This window comes from Stylophora pistillata, chromosome 13 (genome assembly GCF_964205215.1).
Source record: "Stylophora pistillata chromosome 13, jaStyPist1.2, whole genome shotgun sequence".
Lineage (NCBI taxonomy): Eukaryota > Metazoa > Cnidaria > Anthozoa > Scleractinia > Pocilloporidae > Stylophora > Stylophora pistillata.
The window spans coordinates 8,440,001-8,464,175 of NC_142531.1; the positions used below are offsets into that span (position 1 = coordinate 8,440,001).

Genomic DNA, 24,175 nt, shown 5'->3' on the forward strand with positions numbered 1-24,175 from the left:
TTGAAAGAAATACAGAATAAACATCATTATAGATGAGAGTTAGGGTTACTATCACTAATAAAATATACAGGTGCGGTGGCATTGCTAGAAATCTCAGAAAAAAAGTGGGCCCCTAAAGAACAAATGTTCCAAAATTAGCCCTCTTGGGATCGATAATTGGACAACCATTAAGTACTTATCTGGAATTAAAAGTTAAAACGTAGGGAAAAACGGAAGAAAAGAGGCCGGTCTTCTAACCTACAGAACCTATAAAAAAAATTGTACTACTCCAGGAGTAAATTTTGTTTTGATCAAGTGAGCCCTAATTACCTAAGTTAGGAGAATATATTGACACTAGGTAAATATGTCTTAAAGAATTGCATCTGAAACCAAGAAAAGTAAGACAACCTTGCTAACCTGAACAGTCCAAGCCCTTGTAACCAGGAGGACACGCGCATGTGCACATAACAGCGTTAAGTTTCCCGCCATGTTGACATTCCAAAGGACATTCTAAATAGATTTAAGAAAGCGATATTAACCAGTTGATATTCCTTTAATTTAAATGTGGGGACCGCAAAACCTATCCAAGGATTCCCCTTTAAACACACTGTACATTTACCCCTCACTATTTTCATCACCATAAACTGTCAAAAGAAGTTTTTTTTTTAATGTGATCGTCAATAACCAAAGTCTCATAAATTCTCTCAATTCCGAATCAACATAATGAAAGGCAGAATTGATCTAAAGGACATGTTAGGTAATTTAAAAATAAAAAAGAGTCATTGAACAATGTTTCACTGCGTACCACATAAATTGCACATTTTCGGACATTTCTTGGCCATGAAATCCTTGAAACCTGTACACATCTTCAACGTGAGAGATCTGCCACATTCCCTGTCAAAATCATCGCAATTTCCTGCAAGTAATAAATTCTATTTTGGAAATAGCAAGGTCAATTTGTACCCGTTCTTGCATTTAACTAAGGAAGTTTTATGCTGAAGACCCTCACCGCAAATGAACTCCGACGAGAGAAAGGGTGGAATTTTCCCCACAAAGTTTGATCCAAATCTTTCGTTTGTTCGACCCAGATAAATTATATACAAAAGAGATCAATATTACCGCACCAATGATTGAGTGGAGAAGGAGAAATAAAAGATGAGAGAATTGTTTACTCTAGGAGACGAAATTCTCACTAATTAGGGTGAACTGCTTAAAATATACTTACTGCAAAGGTTTTTGTAGCAAAATCGATTCCCAGAAGCGCATTTCGAACATGGCTTTCCTATTTGGTACGGGAATTCATTAATAAGGTTGCCTCTGCAAATGAAATGAGAATTAGGCGGTTTACTTTCATTACCGTTCCTTTAGAAGGATGTGCTAGTTCAATTTTGAAGAGAGGTAGAAGACATACAAAAGCTAAAATAATGCCACATAACGTCGCAGTGTATTTAAGAAATCAAGTACCTGTTCGAACACATGCTACGTTAGGACGGTAGAGATTGCATATTAGCTTTAAATATCGATGCAAAAGCCAGCTGTTTAAAAAGAGATTAGAGCGGGTAGCCGTGGAACGAGGGAAACATATAAAAGGAAATAAGGTTGATAAGACCAAATAAAACGAGAATTGTAATTTTACGACGTAAACACAACGTTACAATTCTAGTGTTCGCGCGCAAACAGTCTTGGGTATAGCGTTACAACAGTTGCGATGGCCAGCGGCCGCTCCAAAGGTGGTAAAGTGAATCTGAAGCAAGAGAATAATTGTGCCAGGAAGAAAAAAAGAGAAATTTAAGGAGGAGAAAAAATTAACGGCAGATATTGAGAAGAGTAAAATAAAAGAAAACAGTACGACGCTATTGAAAATCTGTGGAGGTCCAATGCAACAAGAAATAAGCAAAGAAGATGAGGAAATTACTAAAACTTTTCGCAGCCCTCAGTTCAAATCATTTGAACCAATCCTGATGATCAGTAGGTCATCACCTGTAGTCGCGTTTTTTCAGAAAAATTTGAAATCACTTTAACAAAATAATAGAGAAACATTTTGCTTGAGAGAGATTATGTTGCAGAGGATTGAAAGTTCCAAACATCCTTACCCTGGTGCATAATCACACACAACAACAGTGGCTTCTTTAGCCCAAGGATGAGGTGTCCTCCCCGCTGATTTCTCACAAAATGAGACACCACAGCCCAAGTGTCTGCTTGTTGCCCAAACAAGCTGTGAAATAGAAATCGTCTCATATTGAGAACCATTTTTGAAACCTAAAATCCAAGAAAAAACTCTTTGAACACATGGTCCTTTAAAGTGCAGATTTTCTGAAGCAAAGAAAATTTGTTAATAACCATCATCAAAGAGATGTTTCTTTATGTATCATTATTTCAATATATGTTGGGTAGTCTACACTGTATATTATTGACCAGGACACTCAATAATATTAAAGAAAAAAAAGTTTAATAGTCTATAAAAGCCACTCCAGCAACTTTTACAACCAAGACAGGATTTCTTTTTTGAGCTATATACAGAAATTTATGTATAAGAAATAGTATATTGCACATTTAACAATGATTTTGTTGATAATTCTTTTTTTACAAATATATCCATGCGTCGAATAACAACTTTACTTTTCCCCTGGTCTTGAGCCTCAGCCACAGTTTCTTTCCCGTGTAATGGACCTTCCACCCGCTAAATAATGTATATACACCACGCCATAAGTTGTAATAGATTAATAGTCTCCCACACCCCTCTCACAAATGATAGATAGATAGATAGACTGGTTTATTAAAATCTCATCGCAGTAAAATACTGAATTGCGCAATTTTTACAAGCTACTACTATACAAATATAAAATATGATGACTTAAAGTTCTATTAAAAGTTCTATTACATCTCAACTTGGGTTGGTTTCAGCCGCACCCTTCACGAAAAACGAATTAGCAAAACGCTTTGTCTTGGCTGCTGGTATATTGTACATTGTGGCATTCATAGTCATTGTTTTTATACGTATATAAATAAAAAAAAAGCCTTCTCAAGCGCGTTTTCGAGGGAAATTCAATTTTTTTTCGCTCGTACGTTGACGAGGCCAGAAGGGCTAATTCACTTGCGTAACGAACAAAAATAACAATAATAACAATAAGATCCGCCATTTATGAGAATTTCTCTTAAATTTTTTTTTCAAACTTCTAGAGAGTATCAGATGCTGTTAAAAGCGAGCGATTCCCCAAAAGCTAAAATGAAAACTAGATGATAATACTGCATACTTATACTATAGACTGATTTATTCCAATTTGGCTTTTCTTTTTTTTTTTTTCACGACAAACTTACTGCAATTAGATGTATGTTTAAAATTGACCACGCATGCCTCTTAAGCGGATCATTAATCCTTTCATTCCCTAGCAATTCTCCATTCTGTCTCCCATGCAAATCACATAATGTTAGATTGGAAAATTTGGTTTGGATCAACTACTAATCCCCTAATTGAAATTTTTCATCACTTATCCAGTGGTTTCAAAACAAGCCGGCGACCGCCGGAATACTTCCGCCGGCTACTTGACTGTAGGTCGCCGGCTACTCTGGTCACTATAACAGTCAATCAAGGAGAGTGTTGAAGAAAATCTTTAATTAATTAATTGATTAATTAATTGTATTAATTAATTGATTGTATTAATTAATTGATTGTATGTCGCCGGCTACTCTGGTCACTATAACAGTCAATCAAGGAGAGTGTTGAAGAAAATCTTTAATTAATTAATTGATTAATTAATTGTATTAATTAATTGATTGTATTAATTAATTGATTGTATGTCGCCGGCTACTCTGGTCACTAGAGCTGTCAATCAAGGAGAGTGTTGAAGAAAATCTTCTCTGTAGAAAGCTTTTGTCAGGTGCAAAAAAAATCTTATGATTGACACACGAGCTGGAAAAGCGTGTAAAAGGGAATGAGGAATAGCTACGACTGAAATACACATTTCGAGAATTTCGCCTTTTTTGCAATAAACGCCTAAATTGGCAGGTAATGAGAGCAAAAAATACATCATTCCAGGCCGATTAAATCATCAGGATTGATTTCCATATTCTCAAAACTAAAGTGAAAAATAAGACCGGGATTCACAAAGCAACTCAATGCTGTCAAAAGGATGACTAACGTCATTAAAGGAAAGTCGAACGCCTTGATTTTGCGAACAACTAAGAAGGGGCGACGCATTTCCTTAAAAATATTCTGTTAAATTAAATGCAGTTCCTTCCCCTTCAGGTGAAGGAGAGGGAGAGGAAGTAGAAAATTCTCTTTATCGCCAGGCGAAGATGTCTTCGCGGCTAAATGACGCCGAATACTTTGGTTTAGGCGCAAGTATGGTCGTGCTTTTGATAGTTGGTTGCGTGTTTCAAGCGTTTACGCTGTTCGTTTTGACGCGTCCGGCTTTGAAGCAATTCGATCTGTTACCATATTTTCACAACATCATAATCGCGAACAGCGTTGTGATATTAGTTGATTTCCCACCGATTATCGCGTCCGCTTGGGTACAGCGAAACATGCTTGGAGAGATATATTGCCAGGTAATTTCAATTATTGTTAAAGGAAAAACGAACCAAAATCTTCAGCATATAACAGATACTGAAAAGCACGCTAAAGTAAGAAGGGAAGATAAAAAAAAAAAAACATGAAACAATCAATTTTGATTTTATGTCTAAATCTCGGAATCGTGTGGGATTTTTTACTCATATGGTGCATGGTCATTTCCATTGATTAAGATCAATATATTTAGATAGATAGTGGCAATTCACTCATTTCCCTTGCCCTTAAATCTTCTTTTTTCTTTTTTCATACCCTGGCGTTAATGCCCATGACGGGAACAGTTGTTGAAGGACAGCCCAAGAAATTACGTTTTTGCGCGGGTTTGAAATTTCCTTCTCTGAGTCTTGAAATGGAAAACACCGACTTTCAAAACTTTTGTGTGAATACGAGCCCGTAAGAGGTAAAAACATTAACTCAGTATACCGTTTTGTCAAATAGACACCGTAGAAAACGACATGTAAGAGGTTGACTTTTCCAAGGAAGTTTACAAGGTCGACTTGTCATCGTGATTTCCTGGTCAATATTAAAGTGTACCTATGCATTATAACGAACTTTATCTTCAGCAAAGAATCACTCATTTGAGCAACAAATTAGTCTTAGTCGTACAGGCACAAGAATACATATCTTTCTCAATTGACATGTAGCCTTGGTGTGAAGTAAGTCGTGATAGAGACTTAATCATTTTAAATGCATGGGTAGAAAGATGAAGTCTTCGCCACACAAACTTCCAAGTTACGAAATGAGAAAAAAAGTTTCGAATTACCACTGAAAACGATGTTATGGTATGCTAGTAAAAATAACTTGAAATGTTTATACGAGGCAAAGATCCGTCTCGTTTGTACGTGAGACTTTTTTCACTATGGAGGTCACTCTACTGAGACCACGTGGTTAAGAGCCGTCTGTGTGAGTAGTCAATTCTGGGGAAGTAGTGTGGCGGGAGGGTTACTTTCACAGTACTACTCGCACTTTACTGAAATGACTGGGTATCGAAAGTATTTTCATGGCCAGCTGAAATAAAAGCGTTCAGCAAGAATGAGGATTTCTACATGTATTCCAAGGAGTGAGAATGAAGTAAGTTCTCGCCAGTTCCTTCATGTCAGGACGGCTGAATTGATCGTGTAGTCTGACCGTCCGGGTGAGAGTAGTCCTAAGAAGGATTGTTGTCGGTAGTAGTGACTGACATTTCGTCAACCCTAGCGGAAGACATGGTCAGAGTAGCGTGGAGGGGTGGGTTGTTGAGGTATCAGCCAACTGTTCCTTTTAATAATCGATTCAGCTGAGATTTTCTTCAATTTCAGATCGTAGGTTTCCTGTCGTGGCTCGGATATATCTCGACCATTGCTACATTCGTGTTGACTCTCCTCAAAACCCATCGTAAGTTAAGGGACGACGCCATGGAATTTGAGATAGCATTTGCCGAACGCTATGCGTGGGAACGTCACAATGTCATTAAGACCCTGACAGGAACCTGGTTGTACGGCATCGCAGTGATGTTCCCTCCGATGGTGACCTGGGGATCATTCCATTTCGAATCGGGGGATACAGTGTGTGCTCTGAGTTGGCAGGAAGAAACATCGGCTGGACGTATCTTCGTGGTCCTACTGATCCTTTTGGTATTCGTGATTCCTCTGAGTTTTTCAATAGCCTACTCAGTCGGCAAGATATACAACAAGTTATCGCAGGATAGAGGAGATGACGGAATGTCATGGAGAGCGAGGGAGAAGGCGAGGAAAGCGGTCGTTATAATTTGGATCGGCGTAACAATCTTCCCGGTTAGCTGGATGCCCTACTGCGTATGCGCCATGATGGCTCTGTTCGGTGGCTCGAAGACGTATAATCCATAGATTTCGTTCATTCCTGGCATTGTCACTAAAGCCAGTGCTGTATTCAACCCGTCATTCTGCTTGCTTGCTGGTACACGGTAAGAAGGGTAAGAATCGTGGCACTTGCAAATTGAATATCAGTAGACTTTTTTGCGTATGATTACGCAAATATATTGCTCCGTCATCCTCCATCTTTTAGCCAAATTATTTGTTGCTAACTTCATTTTTTACCCGCAAATTTAAAGACTCTGTTTGCTCTGTTTAGAACTTTCATTCGAGATAACATTACGTATCGCGCCGGAACCGAATCGGCCTTCATGAATGAAGGCTCCCTGCTAACCTGTTAATAACCCTCTCGTTTTCTTGTTGTTGTTGTTATTGTTGTTTGCTAGTGTTCTTTCTCTGTCTTTTTTTTTTTTTTTGGTTGTTTTGTTTACAGTATTGGGTTTATTTCCTATGATTAAACCGGTCATAGTACAATTACGATACACTTTCTAACAAATGTAACATCACATAACTTCTAACTAATTGAAATTAAAGAAGCAGTTTCCATAGGAACGTAACTAAAGAGACGTCTTTCTCTCTATGATTCATTAGAGCATTCCAGAAGAGGTTCACAGTACATCACTGTTTCCCATTTTTGTAACCCTTTGTTTGTTACTTTCTTGCAGATTTCGAAACGTCACTTTAAAGCTGATCTGTGTGTGCCGTAAGATAGAGGAAGATGAAGAAGATGAGGAGGAGATTGATGATCTGTCGCAAGGAAGACAGCTGCGTCCTTCCGCTCTGATGCAGCGCAGCCTGCAAGGGGAACTGAGCCGTATGCGACGCATGCGCCGCTATCAGCAGACTCGGACAGAGGCGCGGCAACTGCGAATAAACGGGCCTTAAATCCCAGCAGAGAATCTGGAAACGTCCGTTTAGGAAGACTGTTCGACTTTATGACCTAGATTTAGATTGTTGAAGACAAATTTTTGGCAAAATACTTTTATATAAACATGCCATGTTTACCCTGGAAAGCCTCATTTTACTATTTGTATAAGCGACTAGGATAACGCTACTATTAAAACCAAGGGCAGTTTAATTTCCTCACGACTGGAAAAGTTTCAAACTACCAGTGTCGCGAAACGGTTATGGCTTCTATCGCTTGTTTTTTTTTTTTTGTTTTTTTTTTTCTTCCTTTTTTTCTTGGTTTAACTTCGAAAATTGCAGACTCGGTCTATTGAAATGAAAGAGAGAGAACCTCAATGAGAGCCTCCGTCTAAAGATCAGAACTTTAAACAATGGTGGCAAAGCATGTCTTCCTCACTAAAAATCGTTGACGGTGTTGCTTTTTAGAATTCACTGGTGTAACATAGTTAAACGTTGCATGCATAACAGTTTAGCTAGCTAGCTATGGGGTAACACTCTCCTTTAAAATTCGTTTATAAGTGATAGCGTTCTATTTAATGGTTTTATGAATGGCCTCTTTTTCGCCTTAATATACCAGCAGCTTTTTTTTTAACAGCCAGTGACAAAGTATTTTCTATGTAATTCATATATCATGTCATTTTAACTCTGCAGATAAACTAGACAAGACATTTTCTATGTAATATTTATATCATGTCATTTTAGCTCTGAAGAGAGAGATTTCAGACGAGACATTTTCTATGTGATTTTTATATCATGCCATTTTAGCTCTGTAGATAGATTTAGAAAAGACATTTTCATCGCCTGAAGAAGACTAGCAGTATACAGTCGAAACGTCGCGATCCACATTCCAAGTGACCACATCGTGAGACAAACTAATAACTCTCTCTTTTAAAGGAATTTTTTATGTAATATTTGTATCATGTAATTTTGCTCTGCAGATAAACTCAGACAACTTGGAACGCCGACATCACTTGCACTTGTTTTTGTTTTTTTTTAAAGGCGTCAATGAAAGATTATTATTTCTTAAATTGCATATGAACTTTAAAGATGAAAAATAAAAACATTAGAAGTCCTTCTCTCTTTAAATAAATAGAATCTATAAGCCTTTGACCTCAACTCGGAATTGTTGCACGCATGCATTCACGCGCAGCACTTTGCGAGAGCAGATCTACTCTAAAAAATCTCTTGTTGAGTATCAGAGGATGACAAGTATCAGACAACTAAATAAAAACTGTCTGATGGTTGTGGCTTCATTATGGCATCGTGTTTTGAACGAGACGTTTGGCTTTCACTACCGTGACATTTCGAGGGACTCTAACCCTAATGTTTCACCTTAACTTTTAACTCATGACGCATCAATTCTTCAAAACACAAAATTCACAATTTGCAATGACTTATACTGGCATAAATGCAGCTGATAGCTCTTAGCTTAAGTAATGGAAATTGGGCTTACCTGCGTATAACGTTTGCATGGAGGTTTGGAACAATGATTTGGTACCATTGCGGTATAAAAATTGTTGAAGGTGTAGTTACTACTTTCCTTATACCAGAGCTTTACTCTATCAGCAGGGTTTTGAAGCTTTGTCCACTCTCGGGCAAGATTCTGCCCTAAAAACAAACGGAAAAGACTTTAAATCATTCTTGTTAACTCTCTTTAGGCGACGCCTATGAAACAGTGCGCAAACGCTGGCTAAGTTTATAGTATAATAATTGCTTTAAGAATGAAAAGTAGAACTGACATACTTCAAACTTGTGCTTCAAATTCTGCGATAGAACGACATTCCTAGTCTCGAGCAAAACGGAGAGGTATAAACAGTGCTACTATCTCAGTACAGTAACGTAAAACTGTAGACATTTATTAGAAAAGTGTCCATTCAGTTGCGTAAACGGAGTAGAAATATAAAAGAAAGATATGAGGATCATTTCTAACTGTCACCAACTAGATGGCGATAGTTGGAATAGGAATTTTTCATTCGAATGGATCAAAAAACATACGACGCAATTATTTCAACTTCAAAAACAATTGCGTTTGCCTCAGCTGGTCACCTAAATGTAGTTCATCGATACACTACAAACACGACAACATATTTTTTCGCACGTACCAACTTGGCCTCGAAAAGGTGCATTTGGGTACAGCTCTCCAAATTCCAGAAAACCGTGATCCCATGTGCATTTGTTTGCCCACATTTGGGCGAGATTTCCTAAGTCATCATTCCAAAACTGAAGGAAAAGAGGCCATCATTAAGAGAAAACAACGATAACTACATAGGGCACGCTTATTTCGTCAGTTAGCAGAATAGTGAATAAAGAAGTTAAAATTATTCTTTGTTTTCTTACAGTTCTGTTGGTGTTATGGTTTTCATGACCTCAACCCAACCCCTCCCCCCCGTCTCCCCAAGGAAAACATTGAACTAACATCACTGTAAAATGAGAGGAGAAGAAAGACTGCATGGTTTAAAAATAAAAAGATTTTTGAAACGTTTCTTTCTGTAAAGTGCATCAACACTTTGATTTTAAAACACCTGCTGCAGAGATTTGCGAACGCGACCTTTAAATTTAGAAAGACGGCGATACCCAATTCCATATATCATTTTAATTCCCAACGGCAACTCTAGAAATGAAGTCCGCGTTTTTTTTTTCCTATAAACGTTAAACATCCGACTAGAGTTCGAGATTTATACCAATTATAAGCAGTTTACGTGATAAGCACGAAATGAAGGATACCTGAAATTATATACAGGTGTATCTTTTTTTCCATTTGCGGTGCGTGGCGTAAGTCATCACAGACACGGAAAAGAACAAGACTTACTCTTACCAAGTACTCCATATTAGCGGCGGGCGGGTTCACCAGACTCCGAAATTTATTGTGTTCATCAACAAACTGCTCTTGCTGACTTTGACTGAGTCGCGAGATGGCGTACTCGATTGCCATTGGTTTTAGAGGACCCAGGGGAGCAACTGTTAGTACGATGACTGAAAAGAAAAAGAACGTTTTCGCGCAACATTTTGGTAGTTGTTGTTTGTCCATTGGGGCGCGAAAAACCGCCACAGAAAAAGATAAGAATTGTTAGTTTAACGCCGATTAGTTAAGCAGGTTCCATAATCTTTAGGTAAAAAGCATTAAACTAAAATGATTACCAGAAATTTGTGACAGTATTAGCAAACATTTCGCACCTTGATGACACGCCACCAACTTTATTTGAAACGTCAAACAAGCACCACTAACATGCAAGGGGTTTCGCGTCTTCAAGAAAAATTTTAGGCAGATCTGGGCATCTAGTTTACGCGAACTATTTCCACGATTAAGCTGTTGTTCAAATACAAGGAAATCTGTATTCGACGGAAACTATGCAGACATGGACCATGAAATTGAGTCTTTTTGTGACCAGAAAGCTGCATTGAGCGATATCTTCAAAATGTTTTCACCAAGTTTTCTATTTACATAAATAGGAAAAAATGTGGTTTTAACATTGTGTGCACTTTATTTGAGGAAACTTTTTTTTGTAATGCAGAAGATACATGGTAGATGAGGCATTTTGAACGACAAAACGCGAGAGGCGAAACCAACCCCTTTGTCTACGGCGGCATTAGCTCTCAAACGTCTTTTGAGAGATCCGCCATCATAGAGCGTACAGAAGAAGGAAGCGGCTCAAAAAGTTGGAAAAGCGCTGAACAATAGATGATCACGCTGAAACAGATCCAGAAATAAAGTTTGACAACACCGCGAAAATTACAAGAAATCCTATTTAAAGGAAAGGTTGTGCTAAGCAGACATTGTCAATGACCTCACACAACATACTGAAAATACGATAAAATGAAGATTATTTATATTTTTTGAAAGTGTAGTCTCTGAATGTTCGTCAACGCTAGCGACATAATGAAAAATTGCCTCACTTGCCGTAAGCAAACACCACAAGCACTAGAAAGGCGTCAAGTATGAAAAGTAATTTCACGTTTTGTGCAATTTGAAAAAATTCTTCAACTTAGTCGTTCGCAGCCGTGTTTGTCCTCTCAATCTTTGCCGTCGTTGTTTCTTTTGGCCGCAGTCCATGAGTAACCAACGGATGGTTTGCATTATACCATAATCGAACAGTATCCAATACCTCACATAACTTCCTTTATATGCTCTGATTCACTCGTTTAGTCAGTTTGCACATTTATCAAATAAGGACACACGATCTTTGCTCAAGGCTGCAGTAATATTGAAAGATAGAACCCACAATCATTAATAGTCTTCGCTATAAGGTATACTTTGTAAGAAAAGCAAATTTTTTCGACCCAAAGCTTGCGGGAGACTTAATCTTTTTTTGTGCATCTCCTAAGTTTTGATCTTATTTCTTGACAAACGGATTGAAATAATTCAAAGTAATTAACTCGATATAATTGATTATCTATGCTAATGAGATAGGTTTTGTGAGTTAGAATGCACAATTATAGATGAGTGGTTGAACAATCATAGGTAACTGAGGACGCTGATAAAAGTAAGTAGTGCCGGTTAAACCTTAACTTACTTTCTTACTTTAACATTATTGAATAAGAAAAAAATACATGGCTACAGATTCTTTCAACCGAGGGGTCATCAACATCAGTCATTCAGTGCTAAGGGTGATCTTAGAGTGTACAACTTTGCAAGTAGTTAAGCTTCAATGATTTTTAAGTCCTACACTCGTGATGCTCTTATTACGGTACATCCCACAAACAGTAACCAATTTTAACTGTACTCGAGTATACAAAGTTTTTCAGACAACAAGAATGACCACTAGAAAAGACACAGCATGCAAAGGAGGAACAACATATGAATAGAGAAGTGAACTACAAAGAATAGCTGAATAGGAGAGTACGAGCTATATCAACTAACTCTGTGCTACATACATGTAATAATCGAAAGGGTTTTAAATTTGTAGAGCTATTACATATGTGACGTAGTTAGAAAACAGGAAACGAGCCAAAAATCAGTGAAAGACAGACTTATTGGTCGAACATTATAATCCTCTTGTTCGATGCAGCCAACCATGTTAAAGAATTTCATTATAAAAATTGGGCAGCCAACGGGCAGCGAAGAAAAAAAAGATACCTTGGAACATAAGTAGTATAGTAATTCACGAACCGAACCCTCTGAACCGCCAAGAGAATATGCTTGGAATTGATACGTAAAGAAGACAGACTGTTTACATAGACCGGTTACGGGTGTTTGCTTGGTATGTATTTGCGAACCAAAAACATGGTACACTTCAGTGGGTTATTTATTCATTTAGATAGTTGAGAAACTTTTGTCGGAAACAGGATAATAGTATTGTAACGATTCAAAATTATCTGCCGGAAATCGAGTGTCACGATCTGTCCGCTCCGATAAATCAGTTTGTTTATCTTTGTTGAGAAGAACTTTATAGCCAAGCAACTTACGTTTTGATCAAGGTGTGTTTATGAGAGAAGAAAATCATTGTGAGTAGTTTTTAGTCGGCCAGAGACTTCGCGTAACGTTGTTCTGCCTGCTTTTCTGAGAAATAAATTCTGGAAGAGAACAGTGACAGTGTGGGCTCCTCACTTTATTCAGAGAAAATTTAAAAGGAAGTGTGGAACTGATTACGTCACGATGTGTAAAAAACAAACAAAAGAAAAAAACAAGTAGCAAATAATTGCTTGTACAAGGTCGGGGGGTTCCCGACACGCGACATCAACAGCATTGTTGTTTTCACTTTTGATTTTTTCCGGCTTTTCTACCCAGCCACCTCAGCAAACTATGCTGTCGAGCAAGATAATTTGGTTCTTATCAACTGATGAAGGTAGACTACGAGTATTCCCTCCTTTTCTGCGAAGATCTGTAGCGCGAGTCAAAAAAAATTCAGCGGAAAAAAATTGGTATTAACGCTGTGCAGGGAATTATTGGAGTGACGCGGCCGATGCGCCGCGAGAGCTCCTTGAGTGAGGCGCTCGAAAAGTAGGAGGACGAGGAGGGGGAAGGGAGAGAAATACGGTTGGCTTATTAGAGCGTCTACGATTCTCGATCCCGTCGATCCCGAAGTTCTCGTGTGCCGACAAAATGAGATCTCTAGCAAGTTATGCCAAATATGAAATAACGAATTTTCATCAAGAATTTTTGGTGAATGAAGTGGTGATCTGTTTTACATCTGATGTCATCTCTTTTCCAGCACTCCCTTGCATAATGTGTAAAATTGGAAACCTGACCTCGTCAAACTGTTACCATGTTATTTGAAAGAGAAAAAAAAAAACACAAACTGCAAACGTGTTCTAACTGGGCTGCACTTGCTACATGCATGCTTTGCATGTTAGAAACCTATTTGCAGTAGACGCAGGAGTGGATCAAATTTTCACGATTGATTACTCTTCAGTTAAACGCACTTTAGCTGATGACAGCTGTAGTTATTACTCTGTATACATTTATTTTTAATCAAAGCAACCGGTCTCCGTATCCCTCGTCTTTGACACAATATAGACAGTGTCGCACTTTGCCAGACAAATAAAACCTACTCTTATCGGCTCCTCTTAAACTCTTCCGTTACTGGTTCAAGTTATTTTACTCCCTCATTTCCCAATGACAGTACAATTTTTGAAAGACTTAATAGTTGCTATGATAACTACGACATTGAACTGTCTCCAACAACATGGAGCCGGTGCTTTAGCTAAAAGGGGATCATCTATCATCACAGCCAACAACTGAAGAAAGAAAGGCTACTTGGCATATTCGGATAAAACCAAGCAGTTAGTTTATCCAAACTTGAGGGCGGAAAGATCTCGGTGACAAAAGACGGCAATTTGTTTTATTTGCGTGTATAACGACGGACTAAAGAAAGGGAAAAAAGGTGAACAATTGGCTACAGATGCTCGGCATGCAGTGTGTTTGTTTTAACGTACACACGACTGACTGAGTTTTCTTCCCCCAAATTGTCACTGAATGCGTTTGTTTTTCAATCTCAAACTCTCTCCTTGAGACGTGTAACCTCCATATGCGTGACCTGCACAATACAAAACTTTCCACAACATGACATGTATAATGCGCCCGTTAAATAGTGTCGAATTGACACTCTAAACAGCTTTGAACTAAAAAGGAAAAGTGCCAAACGCAGATTCCTCGTTAAAATGAGATTAAGTACTTATTTAATTATGTTTTAGAGGATAGAAGCGCGCCCAGTTCTCGCCGTGTGTTTTCCTCCAGAGAGCACCAATTGACTTTTGTGTCCCACCACAGTAAACAGCGCAAGTTAGTTATACTGTACCACGATTGTTTTTAATCGTGAAGAGCAATTTTACAACGGTCAAAATAGAAAATTGGCGCGAACTATGTGATAACACTAATGCAATCATGACAGAAATGTTTCGAACGTGTTCACGAGATAACCTTGAGACAAAGGTGGTGACTTCCTGAACGATCCAATCTCAAGCGGCAACCACTTTAAACAGGGAAAACCCGAGCCTTTTTTCATTCCACCTTGAAAGTGCAGGTGACATTTTAATCTAATAACTCACTGAACTTATTATGATGTCAATCTCTCGTTTCAGATTTCAACACTGAGAACTGAGCGCCAAATTCAAAATTGTGACCATTGTTCCGCCACGTATAAAGGAGCGTGCTTCGCGACTGGTCGAGTTCATATCAGCGATCGGTTCACACGAGGTACACCTCAACAAGAGCGCGATTCAACCATCTAAATACAAAATTTCTCTACAATGGCCCACTTACCAGCCATGGTTTTTCTCGTTGTCTTGGAAAGTATAACTGCAAAATATGGTAAGTAGAGTGATTGTTTCGGCTCATAATTGGTGTAACGTTGAATTTCTGAGCGACGCATTACGAGGGCTTGCCGCGTTACTAACATTACAACGGTTCGGTTGTTGTAAAAACGTTCAAAGTTCCTCATCGACACGGACTGAAATGTTCTCGTTTCAATAGTAATTGTTAATTTCTTTAGTGAGGATAGCACCAAAGCTGCGAAATTTAGAGCGACCTACTCCGTCCGTTGTTAAGCTGTTGTTAAGAGATTATAGTACTTAAGAAAAAAAATTAAAATAACGCGCACGTCAAGCTTGCTTATACTTCCCAGACGGATCTCACTCTAAACATGATGCGGCGGAAAAATATTTATCGACACAGGAGAATATAAAGTTATGAAAAGGTTATTGCAAGAGGTTTGTGCGGTTGATTTCAGTAGTTTCTGTTTGTTCGTTTTTTTTTTTTTTTCGGTATAAGCCGCTTGCGCGCAATTTCCGGAAAGTCTTTAAATAGACAAAGACGATTAATGAAAGGTTCCAACTATCATCACCCAGTAATATTTGGAAAATACAAAGATGCCATAGGGCTAAAATAATGATTCCAGTTAATAACTTAATGACTCACACGCATTCAAGACCTTCCACCTAAGAGCGTTAATCGCACTATGAAAAAGAGAGAGAAATGACAAAATCACACCTTAAATCCGGTAAAAGCAATTTTGTTATACTAGGGGTGACAACCTGCTAAGAGGCTAACGAAAGTCTACTTGGCACGCAGGGACAAAATAACTTGTACAACTAATCTTCCTCAAGAAAAATTTTGAAAACTTCAATTGTGGCCAAGAGAGGCGTTGGTTTTCAAGTCTGTAGATTTCTAAGATTGAAGTCGTTGTTAAAATTTCGATCCACGCTAACAGGAAAAATTAAAAATTTAATTTCAGACCCACATCAACGACTCTGAATTTGATGAATGTGTCGTGCCCACATGACCTCATGGGTTGGAAATAAGACAGGTCCACCAAGAATTTGAATTAGTGGCCTTGCGGTCTCATAAAAGAGTTTCCTTGAGACGTATTACTTGTGTTTGAGGTGTTTCCTCCGGTTTAGGTTGATTGACTGTTCATTTTTTACAATCCTTGCATAGTTATGTAAATGTGAGCTGTGACCTTCCCACTAATTGTGCCATTCGCACCTCTTGGGTCTTCGCCAATTTGTGCCTGTCGATATTTAAAAAAGAAAATGAATGACCTCGATCTCTATTACCGTTCAAACAAAAAATGCTTGCTTGCTGTCCTGATGACCATCATCAGGCGACAAAGCATGTCGCGTGCGCCGAGTAACGCAATTAAAACCAAGAGTCCGAAGTAACGCTAACTAAATCAGTGCTGTGTAAACGGATCTCATTGTCATTTAGGTCTTCGAAACCAAAACTGTTTGCGCAACGAGTAACCCTCGCCGATGCCGAAATCAAGTCCTCGGCGTCCGTGAGTAGAAATATATATTTGCGTAACCTTCAAAAGGTAAACCTGCGGTAAAAATAGAAAAACCGGATAATGTGCTAAGAAGCATGACAACGAATCGACAGACAGCTTTCAAAATTACGATTCGAGGCGATTGAAACTGTTTTTGTATCAGGCTGGTACTTGCATGAATAAAAAGAAACCTCGTTTTTAAATTAATGTATGACAAATTTTGGTTTGACAGCGACTTCTTTGTTCGAAATCTGGACGCTAGCGTGGAGCGGAGTTTCAGTCGCTTTTACCACAGATTTTTTTTCTCTTCTTGAGAGAATAGTACTCTTCTTTCTTCTTTGGGCCTGTTTTGTTTTGTTTTTAACCCAAGGACTTTTTTTCTGCTTTTCAATTTTCCATGAGCAAAGATTTTTTAAATTTTGTCAAGTGCGCGATTTAAACAAAATATGCAAATAATGTGAAGAGGAGCGGATGCCGCGAAAATTCCCCTAGGGGACTCGCCCAGGTACGATATTATGACAACTTCCTGATTTGTTAACTATTATTTAATTAAAAATACGTTTTTCTAAATAACTCCGACGCTTTTGCAGATTCTTAATTTTTTTTTCGGAACCGTTAGGTAAGATGTTTGACTTCGATTTAGTCAAATAAAAGAAAAAATGATGTTTTAGGCATCTGAAGGTGGGAAGTAACCAAGACCGTCTAAACGTCCCTTATCTCTACCAATGAAAGCCTCCTTAGGGGTAATCTCACCCGGAAGATCAGACCACATAAAACTCATGGCCAATTCTCTCCAAGGGGGTTACTCTAAACGAGTAGGAAAAGTGTCTGAATACTTAAAAAATCATCCAGTCTCGGGGGGGGGAGGGTGGAAGAGGGGGGCAAAGCTAGTCGCAAAAGGGAGCCTTTATAGAGATTTGAATATATATTTGCTGCAGTTTTACCAGGTGCTCCATGGTTCGCACACGACATTCCTCAGACGAAATTTGGTGACCGTGAAGTGTTTCCATCCGGCAACTCAGAAAAGCTTATTTCGGCGCAAACATCGATGGCCGAGATAAAAAAATTGTTCGAAAGTGTAGAGCATATGTCCGTCCAATCTCACGACTCTACAGATGAATCTGAGGGTCCAAGGGCCTGGTACAAACCACAGCAGGACGAGACAGTTTTTGATGAAGGAAGTAAGTTGGAAAAGAATTGATCGAAACTTGACAAATTCGTATGAAATACAAGGTGTTGAAGCTTGACTTTGGAGGTACTGACTAAACGATTGCGTGGGAAAAATACATCAATATTGTTTCTCTCCCGTACGTCTGCTAGTCACCTCCGGCAATCGCGCTTAATCATGGAGATATTTTAGGGCTCAAGCCTACCCATATACAATTCACTTCAAAACTGTCCTGATGACACCTTCACAGTTTTCCAATGTTTTGAATAAAAACTTCGACAACTGGTTTAATTGTTGTGGCCACGTGGTCAAATGAACTATTCCTAAGCTCCACTCCAGAACGAAATTGACAGTGCTCTTACTTCTCTTTCTACCCGCCATTAGAATCAGTCACTAATTCACTGTTTATATTTATCTCGTAACTTACTGCCATACAGAGTGCATCGACGAGTATCACGACTGTCAACAGTTTGCGGACAACTATATCTGCTTTGAAGACGTGTACAAAACTTGGATGCAACGGAAGTGCAGGAAAACTTGCAAATTCTGCAGTAAGTTCCATCGTTTTTGTTTGAAACTTCGTGGCGAACAATTTCAACGAAAATATTCCAGAATTGGCCATTTGTGAACTTCGCAAGGCCTCCATTTTAAAACGGGGGTAGGCGCTAAGTCGTTTCGGGTAGGAAAATTGTTTTTTAGAGGTCTGTTTTTGCACTAAAGAGGTTTTGCAGTTAGCCCACACATCGATATTCGGATATGGCGTTCTTATACTTTGAGGCTTGCTCAGTCTTTATTCATCCCAGCGCCGAGGAATTTGCGTCTTTAGTTTACACAAAATGTTCATTAATCAACGCAATCATCATCTCCCTTGTCCTTAACAGAAGAAAACTGCTTGGATACCAGGTATGGTTGTTGTGAAGATGGAGAGACTGTTGCTGATGGGCCTTCCAAGGCTGGATGTGGAGGTAAACTCAATAAGGCACAAGCAACATTCCTCAGTATTGTTAAATATTTATGGAGAATAAACGATTATCCCCACCCCCCTCCCCCAACAGAAAATCGTGTTAATTGCAGTGAGGACCAAGAAGTGCATTGGGAAAAGAGACAAAACAGGTTATTTCAGAATTTGATCATATAACTGACTGCAGCGCGCAAAGAATACCTCATGTACAATAGAATAGAATAGACTTTATTTCAAGAGGGTAGTACGTGACAGTAGTTAAACTGATGATCCTGTGGCCCTCTAAATAATTTCAACTATCCCACCTCAGGGGAGGACATCCATCACACAGTAATCTCGTGCATGGGAAATTAACGTCTCCTACACCTAACCCTGCAGGAGACGGGACCTCCATTTATTCGTTCCTATCCGAGAAGACTAGAATATCTAAACATTTCTTGATGTTATAGAAAGGTAGCATATTATTCTCAATTATTTTAAGACCTTGAGTGTTGGTCCTGCCGGGGCTCGAACCATCGACCTCCCGCACAACAGTCCAGTGCTCTATCCATTGAGCTAACTGGGAGGCGGTCCATGTAGAGAAATGACTGACATGTAAACCCTATTTTAAATCAGTGGGGGCTCAAAAAGCAAATCCTCTAAGCTGCACACATTTGCAATTATTTCAATAGGAACACCTGAGTTAACCCTGCGACCACTAATAGTGACAACCATCTAATTTCCTCTTGCAATATCACTCCTGAATCTAACATTAAGGTCACAAGAGTATAAAAGGAAATCAGATCACCAGCTAATGCAGCTCTTGATCGTTGAACAAATTCTCCTTGTCAGCCCCTTAGGAAATGTATGAAGAACAGTATGGAGAATATGCATACTGATGTTTGGGTGTTAAGGTTTAAGATTAGACGTAAGAGACGGTCAACTAACAGTTATACTCAGTGGAAAAGATTCTCAACAGAGTAGTTGAAAATTTCGTTTCACATTTTTTTTTCCAGTTGAAAATGAGAACTACTTCTTTCAGTTAACAAATAGAACACATTTTCCGGGCACTATATCGTGATACGGTCACATGGGATGTTGGGAGAACACGAGGGAAGTTTATAAATCACAAGCCGAAGGCGAGTGATTTATAAGGTTTCCGAGTGTTCTTTCAACATACCCGAGCAGGTGGCTTTATCACGTTATAGAACCCGGAAAAATGCGTTCTATTTCTTTATGACTAGTTACATTTGGGCATTATAACCTAATGAAACATCCGCTTGAAAATTTAATTGACCAATCAGACAATGTGTGCTATGTTCATTATGTTATAGTTAAGCATAGTTAATTCCTGGACGTCGTTTTCTCTTGTTTACTTTTTTATTTGTTTATTCGTTTCCTTGTTTTGTTTTTCCAGTTAAATTGTGCATCGACCAGATAGACTGTGAACGATATAAACACAAATGTGACGACGATTCATTATCCAATTTCCTTAAAAAAAAGCTCAGAAATAGCTGCGCTTACACTTGCAAGCGATGCAGTAAGTAATAGTGGATTGTTTTTTAATTGCGTTTTCCTAAAGTTAAGAACGTGTAAAGGGGAGGTAGTGTGGCCGAGTGGTTTGCGCGCTGAGCTTGAAATCTGGAAAACGATAAACATCTTAAAATAATTTCACAGTGGCATCCACCGACGCGTAATTTAAATCAAAACTTTGCCAGCAGAAATATTTCAATAGATGTGATCTACACGTCATGGAAGCTTTGGCGATTTTTTTGTTCTTTGAAAAGAGAGCATTACTTTGTTTGAATCAATGGCTTAATCCGAAAGAGCCGCAAAATCTGCGAAGCGAGGAAGCTGCGAAACACGATACCTTGACTTATTCAACAGAATGGAGGGACGGAGAAATAATAGATCGGCGGAACTGCGGAATATGTTAAGACGCGGAATGACGGAATATCCCAAAACGCGGATCACCGTTTTGTGTGAAACAAAAGTCTCAAAAAAATGGAATTGCAATAAAATAGGGAAACTATTGATAATCAAAAGGTTAGTTAAAAGATATACACATTATTTGTAACAAGTGCGACTTTTCTACGAACACATTACCGTTCCGATGTTTTCTCATTAAGTCGAATGAAGCATATATTGATCTCTCGTGTAGTAAAACAAGTTGTTTTGAAGTTCGAAATTATAACTAAAGGTTTGTATTCCTCATAATAGAGGCACCGAGTCCTACCGCAGATTGTGAGGCCCGCAGAACGAGGTATGGATGCTGTTGGAATGGACAAGAAGCATTGGGTCCGCTAGAAAAAGGATGCTTACGTAAGTGCTAATTTCGCCGCCTCACCGTTCTTTAAATAGCGGCGTCCAAGACTAAGTTTCTCCGCATCTAAACGCGATTCACGAACGGTTATATTCTCTTTGGGACCTGAAAGCATAGTTGGTAGTTCTCGTTTAAACCCCAAGAGTGACCAGCATTTCATTTTTTCATATAGTGATGCTGCTGGATCATGAACTAAAATCATGAGAATAAATGATCATGAGAATAAATGATCATGAGAATAAATGATCATGAGAATAAATGATCATGAGAATAAATGATCATGAGAATAAATGATCATGAGAATAAATGATCATGAGAATAAATGATCATGAGAATAAATGATCATGAGAATAATGGACATGAACACCAACTTAGGAAGCTATCATTATTAAACGAATTATTTTCGTCAGTACCAAAGGAATGTATGAAGAAGAGTATGAAAGAGTATCAAATTTTAAAGTTTTATAAACTAATCATGTTGTTTTCTGCTCGGGTGGCAGCTTGTGAGGACACTTACCCACGGGCCTGTCAGGTCTTTAAGACCTGCAATTCTCCGTTCTACAACCTTAGAAAATTTGGGAATATGCACTGTCCAAAGAAATGTGGAATGTGTGGTAAGAAGCATCATCACAGCATGGCGTCCCATTCGGCCTGTAATCATACGAGGGATTAACGAAATCGAACGACCGCAGAGCGAAAGTCTGAGTTGTCAATCACAAGTATGATTACAGACCAAGTTGGACAACACGAGGTTCTGTTACCAATTAATCATTACCATTACAACTTTCGAAAAGAAACAAACACATTTGTTTGTCTAAAGTTAAAAAAAAATTGTCCAGTTTAGATGGTTATTATGGTAAATTCTGTAATTGGTGGCTTTAGTAGAGTGGACTTAGTATGATTGGCTGCTTAAAGTATCCGATAAACAGCCAACTGTCCAATCAAACTGTTCGATTACAACTCTACAGAATAATTAGTGAAAAATAAAGCAGCTAACTCACCAATCACATTTGAGGAAATTGCAATAGTTATGATTAGTTCAGTTAGAGGTAATTCATATAAAGAGCTGAATTATTCACACAAAATGATTAACTCTTACTAGTGATCTATTGAAGAACAGACGCATAGCTGACGTTATCTTTGACAGGTTTACAAATGGATACCATTTTACCGTTGGTCTGTGCAGTAATAGATCACAGAAGACGTCAAAATGTGGTAAAAACATCAGTGACACACTCGGCTGGGCCTCGTACACACTCGGCTGGACCTCGTACACACTCGGCTGGACCTCGTACACACTCGGCTGGGCCTCGTTCACATTCGGCTGCACCCAGTGTACCACTTTTTTATTCTTTCCAAATTTTCATTTGTGATCTGTTACTGAAAAGACGCAAGGCAAAAGGGAATCTACTTGTCAATTATATATCTTATATCTAAGGACGTGGCGATTAGCAAAGCCGAGATCACTCGTCAGTTACACCGAAAGGATTTTTTAATCGCTTCAGTAATGTTTGAGTAATCTATGTCTCGTGTAGGAAAGTGCGTTGATAAAGGACTGACCTCCAAATGTCAGAACTGGGCAGCAAAAGGTTTGTGTGCGGTACGCGGGTGGAAAACTTATATGGAGGAGTTCTGTCCAAAGACATGTGGTTTCTGCGAATCCAGCGGTGAGTCGGTCGTTCCTTAACTTGCAGTTGGTAAATGGACGTTCGAGGAATGTACCGTAAAAGGGGTGGGGTAGGCCTCCAAAATCACCCAAACATTTTCAGCAGCCTGCTAACGGGCATTGCGTTGAATTGAGTTTAGAATACTCTTGATGCAAGGGTACATCTCTAACCAAACTAAGAATCTAGGAAACTTTTCATAATCTCTAGTATACAGAATATCATGCTAGCCTCTATAATACATGTAAGCAAAGACCTTTTCTTCTGGGATTTGGTCCTATTCCAACGAAATGAGAACAATCTTTTGCCGCAGTAAGATTTCTGGGCATATATTACTCATGTAAGTCGAGCGGAGCATGAACACCTTTGTTTCATTATATGTCATATGCACTTTAAACTTTAAATAACGCACTGCTCACTTTTCTCATTTTCCAGAAAGTGCTGTGGATGTGAGGACCCTCCTTGGGATCTAACTAGGGTGATTAGGACCCTATACTTGCTTAAAAAGAAAAAAAGCTTTCTTTTGTAATGAACTTTACAGAGGTAAAAAAAAAATTAGTTCAGAAACTAAGAGGTGACATTCCCGGAGTAGATTTGTAAAAACTTGCTTGCAAGTAGTTGCTATTGATTGTTTTTTTAGTTTTCCTAGATTGTACTTTTGTATGTTTAAGGCGCCGGCGGCCGTGATAGTCTTTCAAATCATAAAACGATTTGTTACAACTCCTTAGATATAGATTTGAGGAAAGTATGGACCCGTTGCAGTTTATCTTTCGTTGAAACTATAAAAAAAAAAAGATCATAATACACATGTAGGAAAGACAATCAAAGAGTTTTTTTTTTTTTGTTTTCCGTTAGTAACTACCTTTTAACGCACGCCTACTACTCTCTTTTCGGTAAGTCATACACCGAATGCAAATATGGCGTCCAATTTGAATTGCCATTGTTCTGGACTGACTAGCCTCGTCTTCACGTGGAAACACAAAACGATTATCACATTTGTGAGAGGCTAGTCAGTCCAGAACAATGGTAATTCAAATTGGACGCCATATTTGCATTCGGTTTATACGTAAGAGTAAAAATCGTTGTAAGTCGAGGCTAAGATTGCGATCGCTTAAGACTTTCAATGAAGGTGAAATGAAGATACCCTGAGTTCAGTTTACTTTTCAAAACTATTAAAGCAAATGCCGCATTCCTAGCTGTCTTCGTAGTTTGAACTGATCATGCTAAATTTTTTAGAGGATGCGCTTTTCAAGGCGAATTTTATTTCCAAATTCTACTTGATTTTTCCAAACCAAATGCCTCAATTGGAGATATACAAAGTAAACAAGTTGGGTATACTTACGATATTGGCCAGTTCGATAATACTATGCTCCTCAACAGCTAAACCCTCCCATAACCCGCTACTAATCCACATGAATAGGTCCATTCATACAGCAATAAGAAGAGCCCATTTCAATTTAACAAGTTCCGTTACGCCAAAACAAAAGTCACACAACGACGTATCAGGGCGAAAGAAGACATTACAAGGGTCCGAGGAAAAGAAAAACTAAATAACAGGTTTGTTAAAACGATTTTGAGAAACCGGACTCTGATACAAAG

The 24,175-nt window shown here is 38.6% G+C and overlaps 3 protein-coding genes across 5 annotated transcripts in view; 2 read left to right on the top strand and 1 right to left on the bottom strand.

The window, feature by feature from the left end:
* The window catches only part of LOC111342768 (uncharacterized), a 16,163-nt gene extending 5,586 nt beyond the window's left edge, over nt 1–10,577 (bottom strand). The window contains exons 1-7 of the mRNA XM_088743363.1: nt 10,097–10,577; nt 9,384–9,501; nt 8,735–8,889; nt 2,073–2,194; nt 1,205–1,296; nt 785–895; nt 397–489 (exon numbers count right to left, since the gene is read on the bottom strand). Coding sequence (XP_088599489.1) covers nt 397–489; nt 785–895; nt 1,205–1,296; nt 2,073–2,194; nt 8,735–8,889; nt 9,384–9,501; nt 10,097–10,309 — 904 coding nt within the window. The 5' untranslated portion in view covers nt 10,310–10,577. The remainder of the gene's footprint in view (nt 1–396; nt 490–784; nt 896–1,204; nt 1,297–2,072; nt 2,195–8,734; nt 8,890–9,383; nt 9,502–10,096) is intronic.
* Nucleotides 4,276–7,260, top strand: LOC111342769 (rhodopsin). Its single transcript, XM_022949884.2, is given in 3 exon segments — nt 4,276–4,527; nt 5,845–6,467; nt 7,041–7,260. Coding segments are annotated over 3 exon segments (1,095 nt in total).
* Nucleotides 10,578–11,714: 1,137 nt separating the features above from the next.
* Nucleotides 11,715–23,771, top strand: LOC111342762 (uncharacterized). Of its 3 annotated transcripts, none has more exons than XM_022949874.2 (10): nt 11,715–11,762; nt 14,800–15,028; nt 17,420–17,662; nt 18,087–18,200; nt 18,531–18,614; nt 20,007–20,129; nt 20,810–20,911; nt 21,413–21,526; nt 22,448–22,579; nt 23,012–23,771. In XM_022949874.2, exons 2-10 carry the CDS (start codon nt 14,968–14,970, stop codon nt 23,047–23,049), a joined length of 1,011 nt encoding a protein of 336 aa, XP_022805609.2. In that variant the 5' UTR covers nt 11,715–11,762; nt 14,800–14,967; the 3' UTR covers nt 23,050–23,771. The 3 variants fall into 3 exon arrangements, with proteins under 3 accessions (XP_022805609.2, XP_088599556.1, XP_022805611.2); XM_088743430.1 differs by lacking the exon at nt 11,715–11,762 and adding an exon at nt 12,378–12,479; XM_022949876.2 differs by lacking the exons at nt 11,715–11,762; nt 14,800–15,028 and adding an exon at nt 16,360–16,493.
* Nucleotides 23,772–24,175: the final 404 nt, after the last annotated feature.

Excerpts from the sequence above, each read along its gene's own strand:
- LOC111342762 (XM_022949874.2), top strand. The coding sequence starts at position 14,968 with ATGGCCCACTTACCAGCCATGGTTTTTCTCGTTGTCTTGGAAAGTATA. Across the intron at positions 15,029-17,419 it reads AAGTATAACTGCAAAATATG|TTTTACCAGGTGCTCCATGG; the intron begins GTAAGTAGAGTG and ends TATTTGCTGCAG. Across the intron at positions 18,201-18,530 it reads GAAAACTTGCAAATTCTGCA|AAGAAAACTGCTTGGATACC; the intron begins GTAAGTTCCATC and ends TGTCCTTAACAG.